General features: G+C 47.1%; 1 protein-coding gene across 1 annotated transcript in view; it reads right to left on the reverse strand.

The window, feature by feature from the left end:
• Positions 1 to 571: 571 nt before the first annotated feature.
• The window catches only part of rragd (ras-related GTP binding D), a 17,078-nt gene continuing 2,649 nt past the window's right edge, over positions 572 to 15,000 (reverse strand). The window contains exons 5-7 of the mRNA XM_076170548.1: positions 10,800 to 10,942; positions 6,160 to 6,308; positions 572 to 3,156 (exon numbers count right to left, since the gene is read on the reverse strand). Of these exons, the coding sequence (XP_076026663.1) occupies positions 2,987 to 3,156; positions 6,160 to 6,308; positions 10,800 to 10,942 (462 nt within the window). The 3' untranslated portion in view covers positions 572 to 2,986. The remainder of the gene's footprint in view (positions 3,157 to 6,159; positions 6,309 to 10,799; positions 10,943 to 15,000) is intronic.

Raw genomic sequence — 15,000 nt, forward strand, 5'->3', positions numbered from 1 at the left:
ACTGTTGTTCTTCTTCTGTTCTCGCTGTTTGTCTGCAGCTCTCTGATTCAAGCTTCAAACACGACGTAGCTTCACTAAAAAGCACAAGAACCGTTTTAAAATGATAAACTTTACATAATCATTATTATAATTCATCTGAAGATCAACTTGCTACATTTTTACAAAACAAACTCACACTGCAAGCAGTCATCCCACTTATCTGGGCTAGCTGCTGCTAAGTGAGCGTGAGGCTCAGCAGGAGGTCCCGCCCCCTTCTGAGGCGTCTGAGGGCGGCTCGCATTCTTCACGCTTTCTTCCTTCTGCTCAGTTTGTTTGATGTTTGCACCAAATGATGAAGATCGTGAGGAAGGAATCACAATTCAGGTCATACAGGGAACCTCAGAAAGCAGAGGCATGTTTGTCTCCCAGCATGCAACAGGAGAGACACCAGAAGCACCAGAGGCAGGAGTGCTGAAGGTTCTGTTAGGACGTGACTTCTAACAATCTCTGCTTGAAGTCCATCAATAATCAGCAGCTGATACAACACACACACACACACACAGTGACCTCATGATCTCTGAAGCAGCTTTGATTTAATGACACGTAAATAAATGCAGAACAAACAGAAGACAAGTTTGATTGATTACACTGCAAACCTGACGAGTGCTCACATCAAACTAAGAGCTGCTTCAATCAATCACACTGATCAGATTTACTGCAAACATGAAGAAGTAAAGTAGAAACCAGTTGAACAGAACAGAGGGAACAAAAACATCCTCCTGTAGGCCAAACTGGCTCTGGTAACCAGGGGTAACCAGGTCCAGGTCAGTCTGAACGCCTTCACACAGCTCCTCATTCAGAATAAGTGTATGACTGCAAGCGAGCGTGAAGCTGAGACGCGACCCCATGTCAGGATTACTTCCTGCAGCTCTGTGGCAGAGGAGCTGAACGCTGCTGCTCCATCTGAAGACGATGACTCACCACACTGACACTCTGTAAAGACTTTAGCTGGGATGTTTCAGCGTCCGTAGCTGTGACACAGATCAGATCACAACAGGAGGAAGAACACATTTAACAGGTCTGCAGGTTTGATCTCTGCTAGGATACGGTCGCTATGACAGGAAACACACCCTGTCAGCCTCTAGGGGGCGTCGACCCTGTGAACGAAAACAAACTGATTGCCGTTGTTTTGATTGAATTTAAGCAAACGGCGAACACACAACCTCCCTCAGGTTTGAGCTGACAGCAGCTGAGTGACAGATCAGATATGAAGTCAATCATTCACCTGAAATACCAAATATCAGGATTCCACTGGATGGACAAACATCTCCTCAACTAGATCAATAAACCCAACTTACTTTGAGATGGAGACTCGTCTCTCACTTCAGGTGTTTGTGTTATTTGCACATTTCAAACTTGCTTTGTATTTTCTGAAACAAACTCAAACTAGAAGCCCAAACCCGTCTGGTGCTGAAGAACATCCTGCAGCAGCAGATGTTCCCACCATGGAGACGACATCATCACAGCTGCACCTCTGAAGGTCTGTCCAACCTTTCTGCAATGTTGGACGTTTGATGGTGCAAACTGAGTTTTGTGAGCTGAAGCATCTGTGACACTGAACATGTGTCAGATACGTCAGTACTGAGAGAGAAGTAGAATAAGCATGTGAGCACAATCAGGTGATGTCATCAGCTGAGGACTGAGAAACAATCTGTCCAGCAGGAATCCAGAACAAACACAAACCTGAGGAATACGATCGAGTCTCCTTCACTCCTCTGAGCTCCATGAGTCCAGTCTGACCTCATCACAGCTCCATGAGGAAACAAACAACTAAGATGCTCACATGTACCAATCAATCAATCACATAATCAATACCTGGTCTGAGCTGATGTTGTGTGTTTGTGTGCATTAGTGATCAGTAAACAGTGAACTTATTGTAAACTTTCCCTTTCAGCTCTTTGAACGTTTCTCTCATTATTTCAAAGTTGTTTGTAACATTGCAGTGCTATGAATTGTGGGTAATTCCCCTCAAGCAGACCTGGCTGCCAGAGAGCCCTCCAGCAATCTCCTCTCCCGCCGTGCGGTGACCCTCGGCCCTCAGGGACGCACCGGTGATGTGCATCAAAGTTTGTGAGCTCATCAAGGTGGACCGGGCCCTGGCTGTTGCTATGGTTACGTTGGCGCGGTTCAGGAGGTAAGGATCTGAGGCGTCACTCCGAAGCTTCATTCCACGGCGCTGGGAGAGTCGGGAGGCGCTGGAACCTGTCCACCGGGCCGGGCGTCTGAAGGGGGCAGAGGTGGGGACTGTTTCACTCCTACAGCACGGAAGCGTCACGCAGCCTGGGCTCTGCACTCACAGGTGCAAACAGAAAAGGCACACTTTTTCCTGAGCCTCCAGTCTTTGTGTTGAGTCAGTACGTTGATATGATCGCTGTTACACCTGAAAGGTTCTGGTTCTGTCCAGTGTCCATGGAGCCAACACGCCATCCAGCAAACCGGCCGCATCCCAGCCGAGTTACTGTGGCATCGGTGCAGGAGAAGAAGAAGCCACGCCCCCTCATTCCCAGCCAATGGATGCACCTGGCGTTGGTTACCAGGGAGACCGATGGCTCACATCCCCACTTACTGCTCCTCCAGTCGTCCGTCATGTCTCCTGTCAGGTCAGACGTCTGTCCAATCACACACACAAGCTCACTAACATTCAACTGACTCCTCCCCCCTCCAGTCTGGACCCTATCCTGGGGGTCAGGGGGTCAGGGGTCATGTAAGTCTCCATGGTAAAACTTTAAGGCTGGAAAGCTTAAAACGGTTCAGAACGACACTTGCCAAGCAGAACTGAACAAAACACACACACACGTACACAAACGCACACACACTCAGGTATAAACTGTTAGCTGAGCGTTTCCCTCACAGTCACACAGATGAAGCCTGAGCTCCCTGTATGCTAAAGCGTTAGCATGAGTCTCTGCTCCTGTTCTCCTCCTCCTGCTGCTGAGGAGCTCAGAGCTCAGTGAGGGTTGTTGTTGTTGTTGTTGCTGCTGCAGACTCCGTTGCTCATGCTCAGTTTGCTCCACCGCCTCTGACTGAGGAGTTTGCGATTCTGTTGCACCTTCACTCGGACGTCAAACACTTCCTGGATGGCTTTCTTGAAGCAGTGGAAGTTGTAGTCGATCAGACCTGAGAGGAAACAAAACAAAGACTTTATTTCCTTTAGAACAGCAAAATTAACTTTGATGTCATTCATCATGAAATGCACTTTGAGTCTGTCTGCTGGGCCACGCCCGGTCTCCAGCTGCTCCTTAGGAACCTCAAGACCTTCTCAGGCCAGATGGGACACATGGTCCACAGAGAAGATCCTAAGCTAAGCCCCGCCCAACATGTCCACACGCTGCCTGTCCAGTGTGTCTCACTGTGTGTGTGTGTGTGTGTGTGTGTGTGTGAGACAGCATGGGAGCCCCTCTCAGTCTTAGTGTTTGGTATAAACCCGTCTGACTGTAAGACAAAGCTCCAGTCACACAAACACAATGAAGAGGAGAGAGAATCAAAATAGTTAAAGGAGTAAAACAGTGTGAGGCATCAATAAAGAGTGAGTGTGAAAACGCTTGAAGGCATCAAAGCAGAATGAAGTGTGTGTTGTGTGAGCAGCAGCAGCAGCAGATGTTTTGATCCTTCTGAGGCTGAGGATCGTCTCCACAGGGATCTTCACGTTGTCAGTCACTCCACCAAACAGCAGCAGGCAGCAGCAGGAGAGAACCAGGATGAAACCGAGCTCAACTGCACGTATGAATGCAGAAAGTGGGTCTGGGTCGCATGAGACTGAACTCCTGTGACCCAAAAAACATTTCTGAGGGTCGAGAAGACACGGAGGACAAAATAACAACAGATGGGACCAAAGAGAGAGCAGAGATGATGGATCCATACAGACAAACATGACTCTGATCCTGAAACGGGTTTATGTAAAGAGACTGAACCCTCTGAGGTCTCCAGCACCACCTGGACCACCTGGACCACCTGGACCCCATCCTGCTTTATTACTGCAGAATTTCATTCATAGACAAGCACAGGGCGCCGGTGGGCTGCCATGAGTTTCCACGTGGTGATGCTCAGATAAAACAGCCCCTCCACAAGGGGGCAGCACCGTCACCATGGACTCAAGCCAGAACCTTTCTGGGTGGAGTCTTCCCTCGGTCCCTGCAGGGGAGACGCTCCTCCATGTCTCAGACTCAGATCCCCCCGGACACTCTGAACATGGAAGCTAACAAAATGTAAAGATATTTATGACAAACATCCAAAGGATTCTACAGCAGGACTGAAGTCTTCTTCTCTAATCCGGTCCTAGAATCCTGGTCTGGATTTGTAGCTTGTGTTTGTAGTAGAGAGTGTAGTGTGTGTGTGAGTGACAGAATGAGCTCAGGTCAGCGTGTGTTAGGAGTGCAGAGGGAGGCTGCAGGCCTCAAAGGGTTAAACTGATCACTGCTAAATGGAGGTTTGGAGGGAATGTTTCATCCTCTCAGTGCTGGTAAACATTATGCAAATACATGTCAGTTTGGGACGCTCTGGCAGAGAGAGCAACGCTTTGAACGTGCGGCTGCTCATTTACATAAAACACAACCAGGCAGGATTTAGGTCCAACAACTCTGAAATATGTTTGTTCTGTTCAGTCCCATCACAGCATAAAGACCATAGAAGAAGAGCGAGAGGAGCGCAGAGACAGACAGACGGACAGACGCACAGACTGACACATTCTTTTGTTTTTCACGCTGGCTTCCCAGACTCTCAGGGAGGTTTGAGCCTCTGAAGGTGCAGCGATGCCAGCGTCTCTCTCTCTCTCTCTCTCTCTCTCTCTCTCTCCCCCTCTCTCCAGCAGGCAGCCCACACACTCCTCACTCGTCCGTCTCTACTCACCAGCATGTGAAATGTGAAGCGCCTTTAGCACAAACTCACGTTGTACTTTCCACATCTGGATGCTGAACCCACAGCCCGTTTCTCTCTGCCCTCATTTTTAGGACAGGAAAAAGTGCTCCAATAATAAATCATCAAAACCGTGTCTCCTAGCAACAGATTGCCATGATAACATTGAGCATAAATAATGAATCTAATATTTCTAATATATAAAAAGCGCTGTGTTGGTTCAGAAGCGTACGTTAGGGTGACTGAGGGAGGAGAGAGAAGAAGAAGAAGAAGAAGCTTTCAAAACTACTGGCAAAGTACAAAGAGTGAGATGGAAGCTTCTCTTGACCTTTGACACCATCAAAGCTCCCACTTGGGAGATTCTCCCCGCAAGAACCCAAAGCTAATAACAACCCAAAGCTCTGCTGGATTAGAGCGCCACCATTAGTTCAAAAAAGACGAAGTTGAGTTGTAATTATTGCAATTTGTTGCAATTAAGATTACAAAGTGCACACACACACACACACACACACACACACACACACACACACACACACACACACACACACACACACACACACACAGTCCTCAGGTATAACACACTGCCCCCCCATAGTGACCCTAGTACATCACATATTGGGCCGTGCTGCTCCCTTGTGGTAGTTCTGTTTTATGCAGTTAAAGCCCACAGCTCTGTTTGGCTTCTTGTCAGGTTGCATCGTCTGATAAGGTGAAGTTGAGTGAAAGGTTTCCTCTCTCCACAGACGTTGTCGTCGCCTCTCTTCGCTCACAGATCGCCGGCGTATTGAGGGAAACTCACAGTGAGGGTTTTTAGGAGTGGCGTCCTGCCGATTGACCCCAGCGAGTTGAGGAGTGATTGGCCTGGAGATCAGAGCGGGGAGCAGATCAGAGCAACAGGCTGCTGGATGAATCCTAATTTGAGCTGGAGACAGACGCGTCCCACTTCAAAGTGTGTCTCCTCACACAGATGCGCTCATGCAGAAGTAAGCGAGCGGAGCAGAACATGATGAAGAGGAGCTAGAGCGCGACTGCTTCACCAACCGCGCTGCTCACATATGAAGAATTGTTTCATCTTTCCATTGTGCTACATTCTGGTATGTGTGGAGTTATGAAACAGAAACAACTGAACACACACACACACACACTCAACACCACAGAACAGTGGAGGCGTTTCTGTGCCTTCACATCTCAAAGTCACTTCTTAGTCTTTGACCTCATTGGGAAGCAAAGGGTCAAATCCCAGGTCTGACTGTGAGGGTAAACACTCACCTTTCTTCTCAAAGCTTTCCTTGCGCAGGAAGCAAACCATGGCCAGGAACTTGGTGACCTCCTTCAGGTACATGACTGTGGTGTTGTTCAGATGGATGATGGCCATGGACTCTTTGTCATACGGCAAACCAGCTTCACTCTCTGTAGGCCTGGAGGAGGAGCAGACGTCTGGGTGTCAGACTGACAGGAACAGATTCAAATATACAGCAGAATGTAATCACAGCCTCTCCCTGAAGTGAAGTCGTATTAAATCTCACACCTGAGTTCCTCTGCTGACAAGTGTGAGGAGCTGCTGCGTGTTTAAGTTGAACACTTTGTAAAGCAGAAACATTCTGTACGCCAGTGCTGCATAATACTTAAGGAGGAAGCACAAGTGTGTGTGTGTGTGTGCGCGTGTGTGTGTTTGTCAGAATGTGTGACAGAGCAAAACTTCCCATTTAAATAAACTGACTAATCAACTGAGTGTGCTTATCTTTCACATTACAAACAGGCCCCTCCCACCTTCTGCACCCCGACACTGCGGGTCAGAGCACCGATCAGGATCAGCGTGACTGCTGAGGAGCGGCTGCATGGTGGCTCGTTCATCATTTAGTAATCGTGACATAAAGAAGCTCCACAGTGAGTGGAGCTGAAGGATCAGATACTGAAGCTCCTGTGGCAGGAAGTCAACAGCAGTAATGAGTCACCAGAGCAGCATTAAACAGACGTAAGAGCAAAAAGCATCTCTAGGCAGCAGATGCTGGATTAAACAGTAATTATCAAAATGGCTAAAAGTGCTCTGCTACCTAATCTCTTTATTTGGCCACAGGATGAGCTGAGAGTAGTTTCTGTGCTCCACACATTTTATACCACCAAAGAGAAGAAAGACGCTGGACAAACGCAGCTCAGCCGAACATTACAGCAGGAAACAATAACACAACTCAGTTTGGTGGCCAGCAGAGATTTCATTTCTATTGGAGCGAGCCAAGTTCCTCCCAGCAGAGTTAATTAAACAGGAGAAAGAGGCTCTGTGTACCAAAGACTCTAATAAATCCTCACATCAGCATTGTCATGATAATGATTCTATAGAACCATCAGCTGCTTCACACGAGCGGCACCGACCGGCACCTGAGCCACAGAGCAGCAAACACACAAGAGTCCTGAAGAGCACCAGAGCAGCTTTACAAAGGTCAACACACACACACACACACACAGCATCCAGATCATTCCACGGCCCAAACGTGACATTGGCTGGAGCACTGTTTGTGCCCAGAGCCGCGTATTTCCCAACACAGCTGTCATGGGTTAAATATTCACTCACCTCAGGCTAAGTCTGGCCTAATTCAGTGAAACTCCCAGCTGTGACGCCCAGGGTTAAGAGCGCGCACACGCACACACACACACACACACACACACACACACACACACACACACACACACACACACACACACACACACACACACACACACACACACACACACACACACACACACACACACACACACACACACACACACACACACACACACACACACACACACACACACACAGCATAGGTCAATCAAGGATCAGCTGATCCTGAGGGCTCAGTTATCTCCTGGTTTCTCTGACTGTGCGTCTCTATTAATGGTCCCTGTGTGGGCGGAGTCATGTAGGTCCAGTTCAGGTAGACCTCGACCTCTGACCTCTCCTACACTCTGATCAAATGCATATTGGTTTATTAATTGATTGAATGGGCAAAATTCACCTCCACTTCTACAAACTGAAGCCTCAAGTCTTTAACTTCACTTCACTTCTTTAAACATTAGTTTTACACATATAGGACTTAAACACATGTAGGACTTAAACACATGTAGGACTTAAACACAGGTAGGACTTAAACACATGTAGGACTTAAACACATGTAGGACTTAAACACATGTAGGACTTTAAACACATGTAGGACTTTAAACAGAGATGAAGCAGTAGACGTGCCTGCACACATGGAGCCAGAGCAGAGAGATGCATCTGTGATGTTACAGGAGCGTCACAGGAGCACTAAGCTGAAATGATTCTATAGATCATGACCACTCTATAAGAGCTGCAGGTGTGAGGAGCACAGGCAGGCAGAGCTCCTGCTGCTGCTGCTGCTCTGCTGCTGCTCTCTCACTTTATACTCACTATAAACAACAAAGCCCCCAAAGCAGAAGGTTCTGTTCTGCTGCATAATGTAAACACCTCCAGTCCTTTGTAATAGAGCTCACAGTGCTCTGCCTCATGACCAGGACCAGGACCAGGACCAGGACCAGGACCCCCCATGGAGCCAACAAACAGGGTCATGCACAGTTACAACAGAATTAACAGTGGAAGTCTTGTTTGCACACACAGTCATCAATCACACAGATGAAGAGGAAAGTGATCTGTGTGTCACTTTGATTTGGATCCAAAGCTGCACAGGAACATGAAGCATGCTCCTGCTGCTCCTTCCTCTCATTAGAGCCCAAACATCTGACACATTTCAGGAGCTGAGCTGCTGCGTGTTCATCATGTTTGCTGCTCGTCTTCCTCACTAACACCGCTGAATACAAACTGACACACACGCCTTTGACTTTCACACAGCACAGTTGCAGATGTGAATCAGGCTCAGTCAACCTTCACAGCAGGTCTGCTTGGCTCAGGACTCGCTTCCTTTGATGATGGGAACAAGGGAAATACTAACAGGAGACTTTAGAAAGGGAAGCTTTGTGCCTCCATCAAGGATAATTCATCCAACGCTCAAAGAGAGGACAGGTAACCTTGGCACGCCGGCGTGTGTGTGTGTGTGTGTGTGTGTGGGGGTGACAGTCATTGGCCACGTTAAAATCCTCATTTTATTTGTCTATGCTTACGGGACAAATGACAGTCAGCATCTCATATAATACCTGGTGTGTGTCCAGAGCAGCGCAGACCTGCAGCTCTGTTTGTCGCTCTGCGGCTCTACAGAGCCCCGCCACCAGGGGGAGCCAGATTTCATAACTGTAGGAAGGCACTTTGTCTTGGTAAGAGCAGTAACGATCCCCCTCCCTTTCCCTGTCTGGGAACCAGGAAGTCCCATTAATTAACTGCATTTGATTCAGATCATTTATTTATATATATATATATATATATATATATATATATATATATATATATATATATATACACACACACACACACACACACACACATATACACACACACACATATAGATGTATATATATGTAGATATATCTATATATAGATATATTTAGGCGATCAATCAAAAATGTGACCAAGGTGGCGTGTGTATCTGTGTGGAACCATCAGGTCAGGACACACACATGTGAGTGTGATCATGGAGGTGTGTGTGTGTGTGTGTGTGTGTGTGTGGCCTTCATCTGATCAAAGGTTTGATGTGAATGTCAGCAGGCTGGATGTTACATTACATTACGATCATTTGTCAGACACTTTTATCCAAAGCGACTTACATGACATTACCACCCTTCGCAGAGGGGAGAGCAATTGAGGGTTCGGCACCTTGCTCAGGGGCACCTCGGCAGGGGCTCGTACCGGCATCCCTCCGGTTCCCAAGCTGAAGCTCTACCCACTGAGCCACTGCCTCCCCTCCTGTCAACATTGATTCAGTGTTGATGAATGTTTGCGAAGCGGATGCATGGAATGTACAGAACCAAGGTTGCTTAGTCCAACAGTCAGAATTAACAATTAGGTGTTACTAATCCATCCCAGTCAGGATGATCACTTTATATGATCTGGGTTTAATTCAACTCTAATCTACAGAACAGCAGCGGTTTAGATTAGAAGCTCATTAAGCTCCCAGCAGGAGTGAGAATTGCAGAGGGATCATAGATGAGACAGGAGGAGACATGTCCAGCGTGTCCTCAGGGTCCAGGAGACACACAGAGCAGCTCAGCACAGAGCAGCTCAGCACAGAGCAGCAAACCATTAAGGCACAACGCTGCAAGAATCTGACAAAACTGCTGAAATAATAACATTCACATAAGAATCCTGATATTTTGTGTTGTGAGTTCAGAGCAGTGAAGTGTGGAGGCGTGGCACCACAGGGGGTCAAACCAACAGAGCCCTGCCTCAGTCTGCTTACAGTCTATATTTGTATTCATGTAAACAGGAGCCGAGCCTCCTCAGTCTGTCACTGTGGAACATCGTCTCCATCTTCTTACTCTCCTCTTTAATTCTCCATGAGCTCATTTGTCGACCCAAACGTTCTGCGGCTGCTGCAGTGCCACAGTTTGCCTGCAGAGATCAATAAAGTTTCATCTGATCCGGCGTGTGTGATGAATGACTCTGTCGGGTGTCTTCATCTCTCTCAGGCTCTCAGCTCTGACAAACACTTCCTGCTGCTGCAAACTCTGAATCCTTCCAACTCTTCACATGTACTCGTGTCTCCCTGGTGATTCCTTTCTGATGTGACATCTTCGGGGGATGCAAATGTGGTCATGACTGACAGATCCACCATGTGACAGGAATATCAGCCGGTCATGTTTCCTAATTAAGCGCCAGGCGTGTTGGCAGATTTAAGCAAAAGAAGCTAATTTTAAAAAACGTTGATAAAGTTCAATGTGAATTCCCAGTGTCAAAGGGGACTGAGCTAACATGCTAACGTGCTAAGCCTGCGGTAAAGGGCCCCTGATGGTTGCCGTCTTACCCGTAGATGCAGGAGATGTCGATGACCACGTCGATCATGTCGCAGCACAGCTCGTACGCCTGCATGTCCACCGGGCTGCTGTCTGTGGCGATGTAGATCTTACTGACCACATCAAACAGGAAGGCCTTCTCTATGCCCGAGTTCTGACCAGAGAGAGGAAAAGAAGAAGAAGAAGAAGAAGAAAAGCTTTACTCAACAACCCAGAGACTTTGACTCCTGCTGAAGCGCTTAGCTAGCTACATATTTAGAGCTCAGGCTCCAGTTAAGTTGCTCTAACGCCACACAGTGAGCAGCAGAGACACAAAGCACAATCACACAGAATCACAAATATAAACTATAATCACATAGACACAATAAAGTTCTCCAGTGTTTGTTTGGTGAAACTATTCAGTGAAGGAACCAAAGTTCAAACATTTGAATCTTTCAGCCTCCTTGGAGCCTCCAGTCTCCTTGTGAGGATGTGAGGTGAAGAAGCCACAGCTCGCTCCTCAGATCCTCGTATAAACAACAATAAAACCTGTGAGAACGAGCTTCTATCTCTCCCAGCCCGCAGCACCATCAGAGAGTTTCCCCCTCTGGCGTCGCATAAAGTCAGCTGGTCTGAACGCTCCGCCGCTCCGTCTGGAGAAGGAACCAAAGATTTGTTATGGAAAATAAAGTTAATGTCTTCTTAGTGAGTCTCTGCAGCAGACGGGGGATCTTCTCCGAGCACGTCCGCTCTTTTATTGCTCTTGCTTTTCACGCCACCCAGCCCAGAATAACAGGAATCATCTCAGACCAGCTTGAGATCCTGCAGGCTTCAGGCCCGTCGCTGGACCGGAACATTCATCCAGAAGTTACGACGTCTACACAACACGCCTCCTTCAAGACACAGCGGTGACCTCACACACCAAACCTGTGATCAATCTGCCCCGCCTCCTCATCACCTCCACTGATGAAGGACCCAATCACCGCCTTCCTCTTCAGTTCGATACTTAATTAACAGGCAGATCGCTGCAGAACATCCAAACACAAAAACAGTGGATTGTTATTCCATTTACTGAATGAAATGAACTCCAGATTCTGTTTGTGCATATTTCCTAACGTGACGCCCCCTGGGGTTTAAACTCAGAAACCAGGCTCGTCCATAAAGTGTGTGTGTGATGAGAAGCAGCACAACAACAGGAGGAGAGGATGTAAACGTATGCATATGGATCCGTACGGCTGATTGATTGATCACGGCTGGTTCTGCTGTGAGAGAAGGTCATTGTGTTTATAAAGAGAGAGCTGCTCACTGCTATGAGCCACCATGGTGTTTTCACTCAGCTGCTGTCAATGGAAGGAGGACACGTCAGCAGAGTACCACACAGGAAGGAGAGACTAGAGAGACACGGGACTAGAGAGACATGAGACTAGAGGGACATGAGACTAGAGGGACATGAGACTAGAGGGACATGAGACTAGAGAGACATGAGACTAGAGGGACATGAGACTAGAGGGACATGAGACTAGAGGGACATGAGACTAGAGAGACATGAGACTAGAGGGACATGAGACTAGAGAGACATGAGACTTTAGAGACATGAGACTAGAGGGACTTGGAGGATTACAGGGCCTATAGACTGAGTCTTAGTTTTCTGAGCCTCACACTCAGAGCCTCTTTGTTTCTTCACAGCTGTGTGTGTGTGTGTGTGTGCGACGCTGCAGAGCTTCACACACTCTGCACACACACTTCTCTGCACGTACTTGACCAAATGAACTCCACAGTACATTTGTGTTTTATGATTGCGATGTGACTGATGTACTCTGAATGCTTGTGTCTGCACGGCGGTGCTGCGGCTCAGACCTCTCAGCTGTGACTGAATGTCCTCTGGTGACTGATCAAAGGAATATGAGGACCTTGATGGTGACATTCCTTAAAGACATTTAACTATCTACTTCTGCACCTTAGTAAAGCTTTAATTAAGACGTTTCTCTTATCTGAGCTCATCTAGCAGGATCTGACTCCAGAGGATGATTTGATATCAGTCTCATAAATGTGTGTTTCTATCAAGCAGGTATATTAACATTCATCTAAGAATGAGGGCTTACAGGAGCGTCAGTGTTCCTGAGGCTGCAGGAGGAAGGGGAGGAGGAGGAGGAGGAGGAGGAAGAGGAGCTGGAGCTTCCTCTATCTCAGACTTATAGGATATATTTTACTTGACACTTCGATCACGTCTCTCAATCAAACACTCACAAAAACACTCACAGAGCTCAAACCTCCACCAAGGCAAAACATTTCTCTCTAGGTTGCCATAACAACAAAAACCTGCACTTCTGTTTACATTTGACCTTTAGAATCTGACTGGCTGACCATGAAAACCTCCTCATAGTAACTGGAATGAGTTCAGTAGATCTGAACGTAGATCAATAATCAATCCAGTGATCAGTTCTGATGCAGATCCATTCAGCCTGTCTGTCCTTCACTGAGTCATCTCAGCTCCGTGATGCTGCTGGTTGATGTTTGTAGCTCTGCTAGACACTCGGCTCTGCCTGGAGACACAGAGCTCCTATCTGAAGAGGACTGAGGGACCACCAGACCCAGATCCTACTGCTCCAGACCCTACTGATCCAGGTCCAGTGTTAGTGAGTGTTTTGTTTAGAGGCTGTACCCTCCTGACTCTCTGCTACCATCTAGTGGTAACCTCATGTTATAGATGTATTACCTTAGACACTCTGACCTGGATCTACCTCTAGATGTTCTACGATGCTGCTTGGTCTCTACATGGTTTCATATAAATCCATGTATAAGTTGACAGCTAGTGTGATGAGGAGGAGGTTTGCAGCAGTAAGTAGAGCTCAACTGTGAGAGAAGAGATCTGACAGACATCACTGCAGCTGCCTCACTGCAATCAGACCTGTGGATCACACACAGCCTCTTCCTCCTCCTCCTCCTCCTCCTCCTCTTCAGCCCAAACATAAACCTGGAGAACATGAAGACACTGCTGAGGATTCTTAAACATTCATTCTCTCTTTCTTCTCCAGTATATAATTAAGATACTTTAAACCGTCATTTTGCATGCAATTCACAGCAATCACACACAATTTGTCTAATTGTTGTCCCTGTTGAATGAGCTCACCTCTGCCGTCCTCTTTCAGCCGGATGCATGTATGTGTTTAACCTCTTTCTTTCAAATGTAAAACAGAGTTCAAACCCATTTGGACTGCTGAGTTTCCACCACTGTAGAACTAAACTTCCATTGTGTCATTGGAGATAGTTTCTGTATGTTGACTTCCTGTCTGAACGACGCTGCAGGACGTCAAGCTTCAGAACACAAACGACTCACACCGAAAACTTTGAGTTGTAGTTGTCAACGTTCAGGTCAAATGTGGATCATAAAGACGTTTACTTTCACGTCCACATGACCGCAGCGTGAGACTATGTTACCATGGTGACGTGTCAGACCTGTATCCATCCATCAGATGACAGCGGTTCAGATCAACACCTTATTTAAATAATCTCATCACCATTTGTATTTGTTTTCCAGTCACATGACACAAAGCATCACAGACTATTATCCTACTGGAATCCTGTGTGAATACTTGATCAGTCGTCAACTGACTGGTCAGCAAACGCTCTGGGCACCAAAGCTGCTGCCATGCCAACATGTAACAGCTCGTTATCCTTCCAGCTCATTTGCATGGCAGATGAGACCTGAGGTGACCTCACTGGAGCTGAGGGGGGATTTGCATGAGCAGAGAACAACACAGCAACAAGAGCAACACCACCTGAATAACAAATCATACATGGACACCAGAACACTGTCACCTGCTAATTATTCAACCAATGGCACCAATCATGGCACCTCAGTCTGATTGTATGGTAGATTCTGCATGGCTGATCAGTGAGGCGGAGGCTTGATTTTCTCCTTTAGGAATGAGTTCAGCAGATTCCAATCACGCTCTGGGTCCATGTGCTGTGTTTTACTGCCACCTAGTGGCCAGACAAACATGCATCACAGTCACTCTGTGCTGAATCCCAGTGTGAAGTGAAGAAGCTGATTGGTGCATTGTTTCCATGGAGATCTTACTGTTTTTCTAACAGACTGATGTTCTGATAGGAGCCACTTGTTCCTCAGGTTATTATTATGGGATTTTACAACAAGAGTGAGGTTGTTACCGTGGAATCATGAGAACAAAATGTATGGAGGATGAAGCGTTTGTCTCATTTCAGATTCAGTTT

The sequence above is a fragment of the Genypterus blacodes genome, unplaced genomic scaffold (genome assembly GCF_046128005.1).
Source record: "Genypterus blacodes isolate CSIRO-AG114 ecotype Tasmania unplaced genomic scaffold, CSIRO-AGI_Gbla_v1 ptg000224l_1, whole genome shotgun sequence".
NCBI classification, from domain to species: Eukaryota; Metazoa; Chordata; class Actinopteri; order Ophidiiformes; family Ophidiidae; genus Genypterus; species Genypterus blacodes.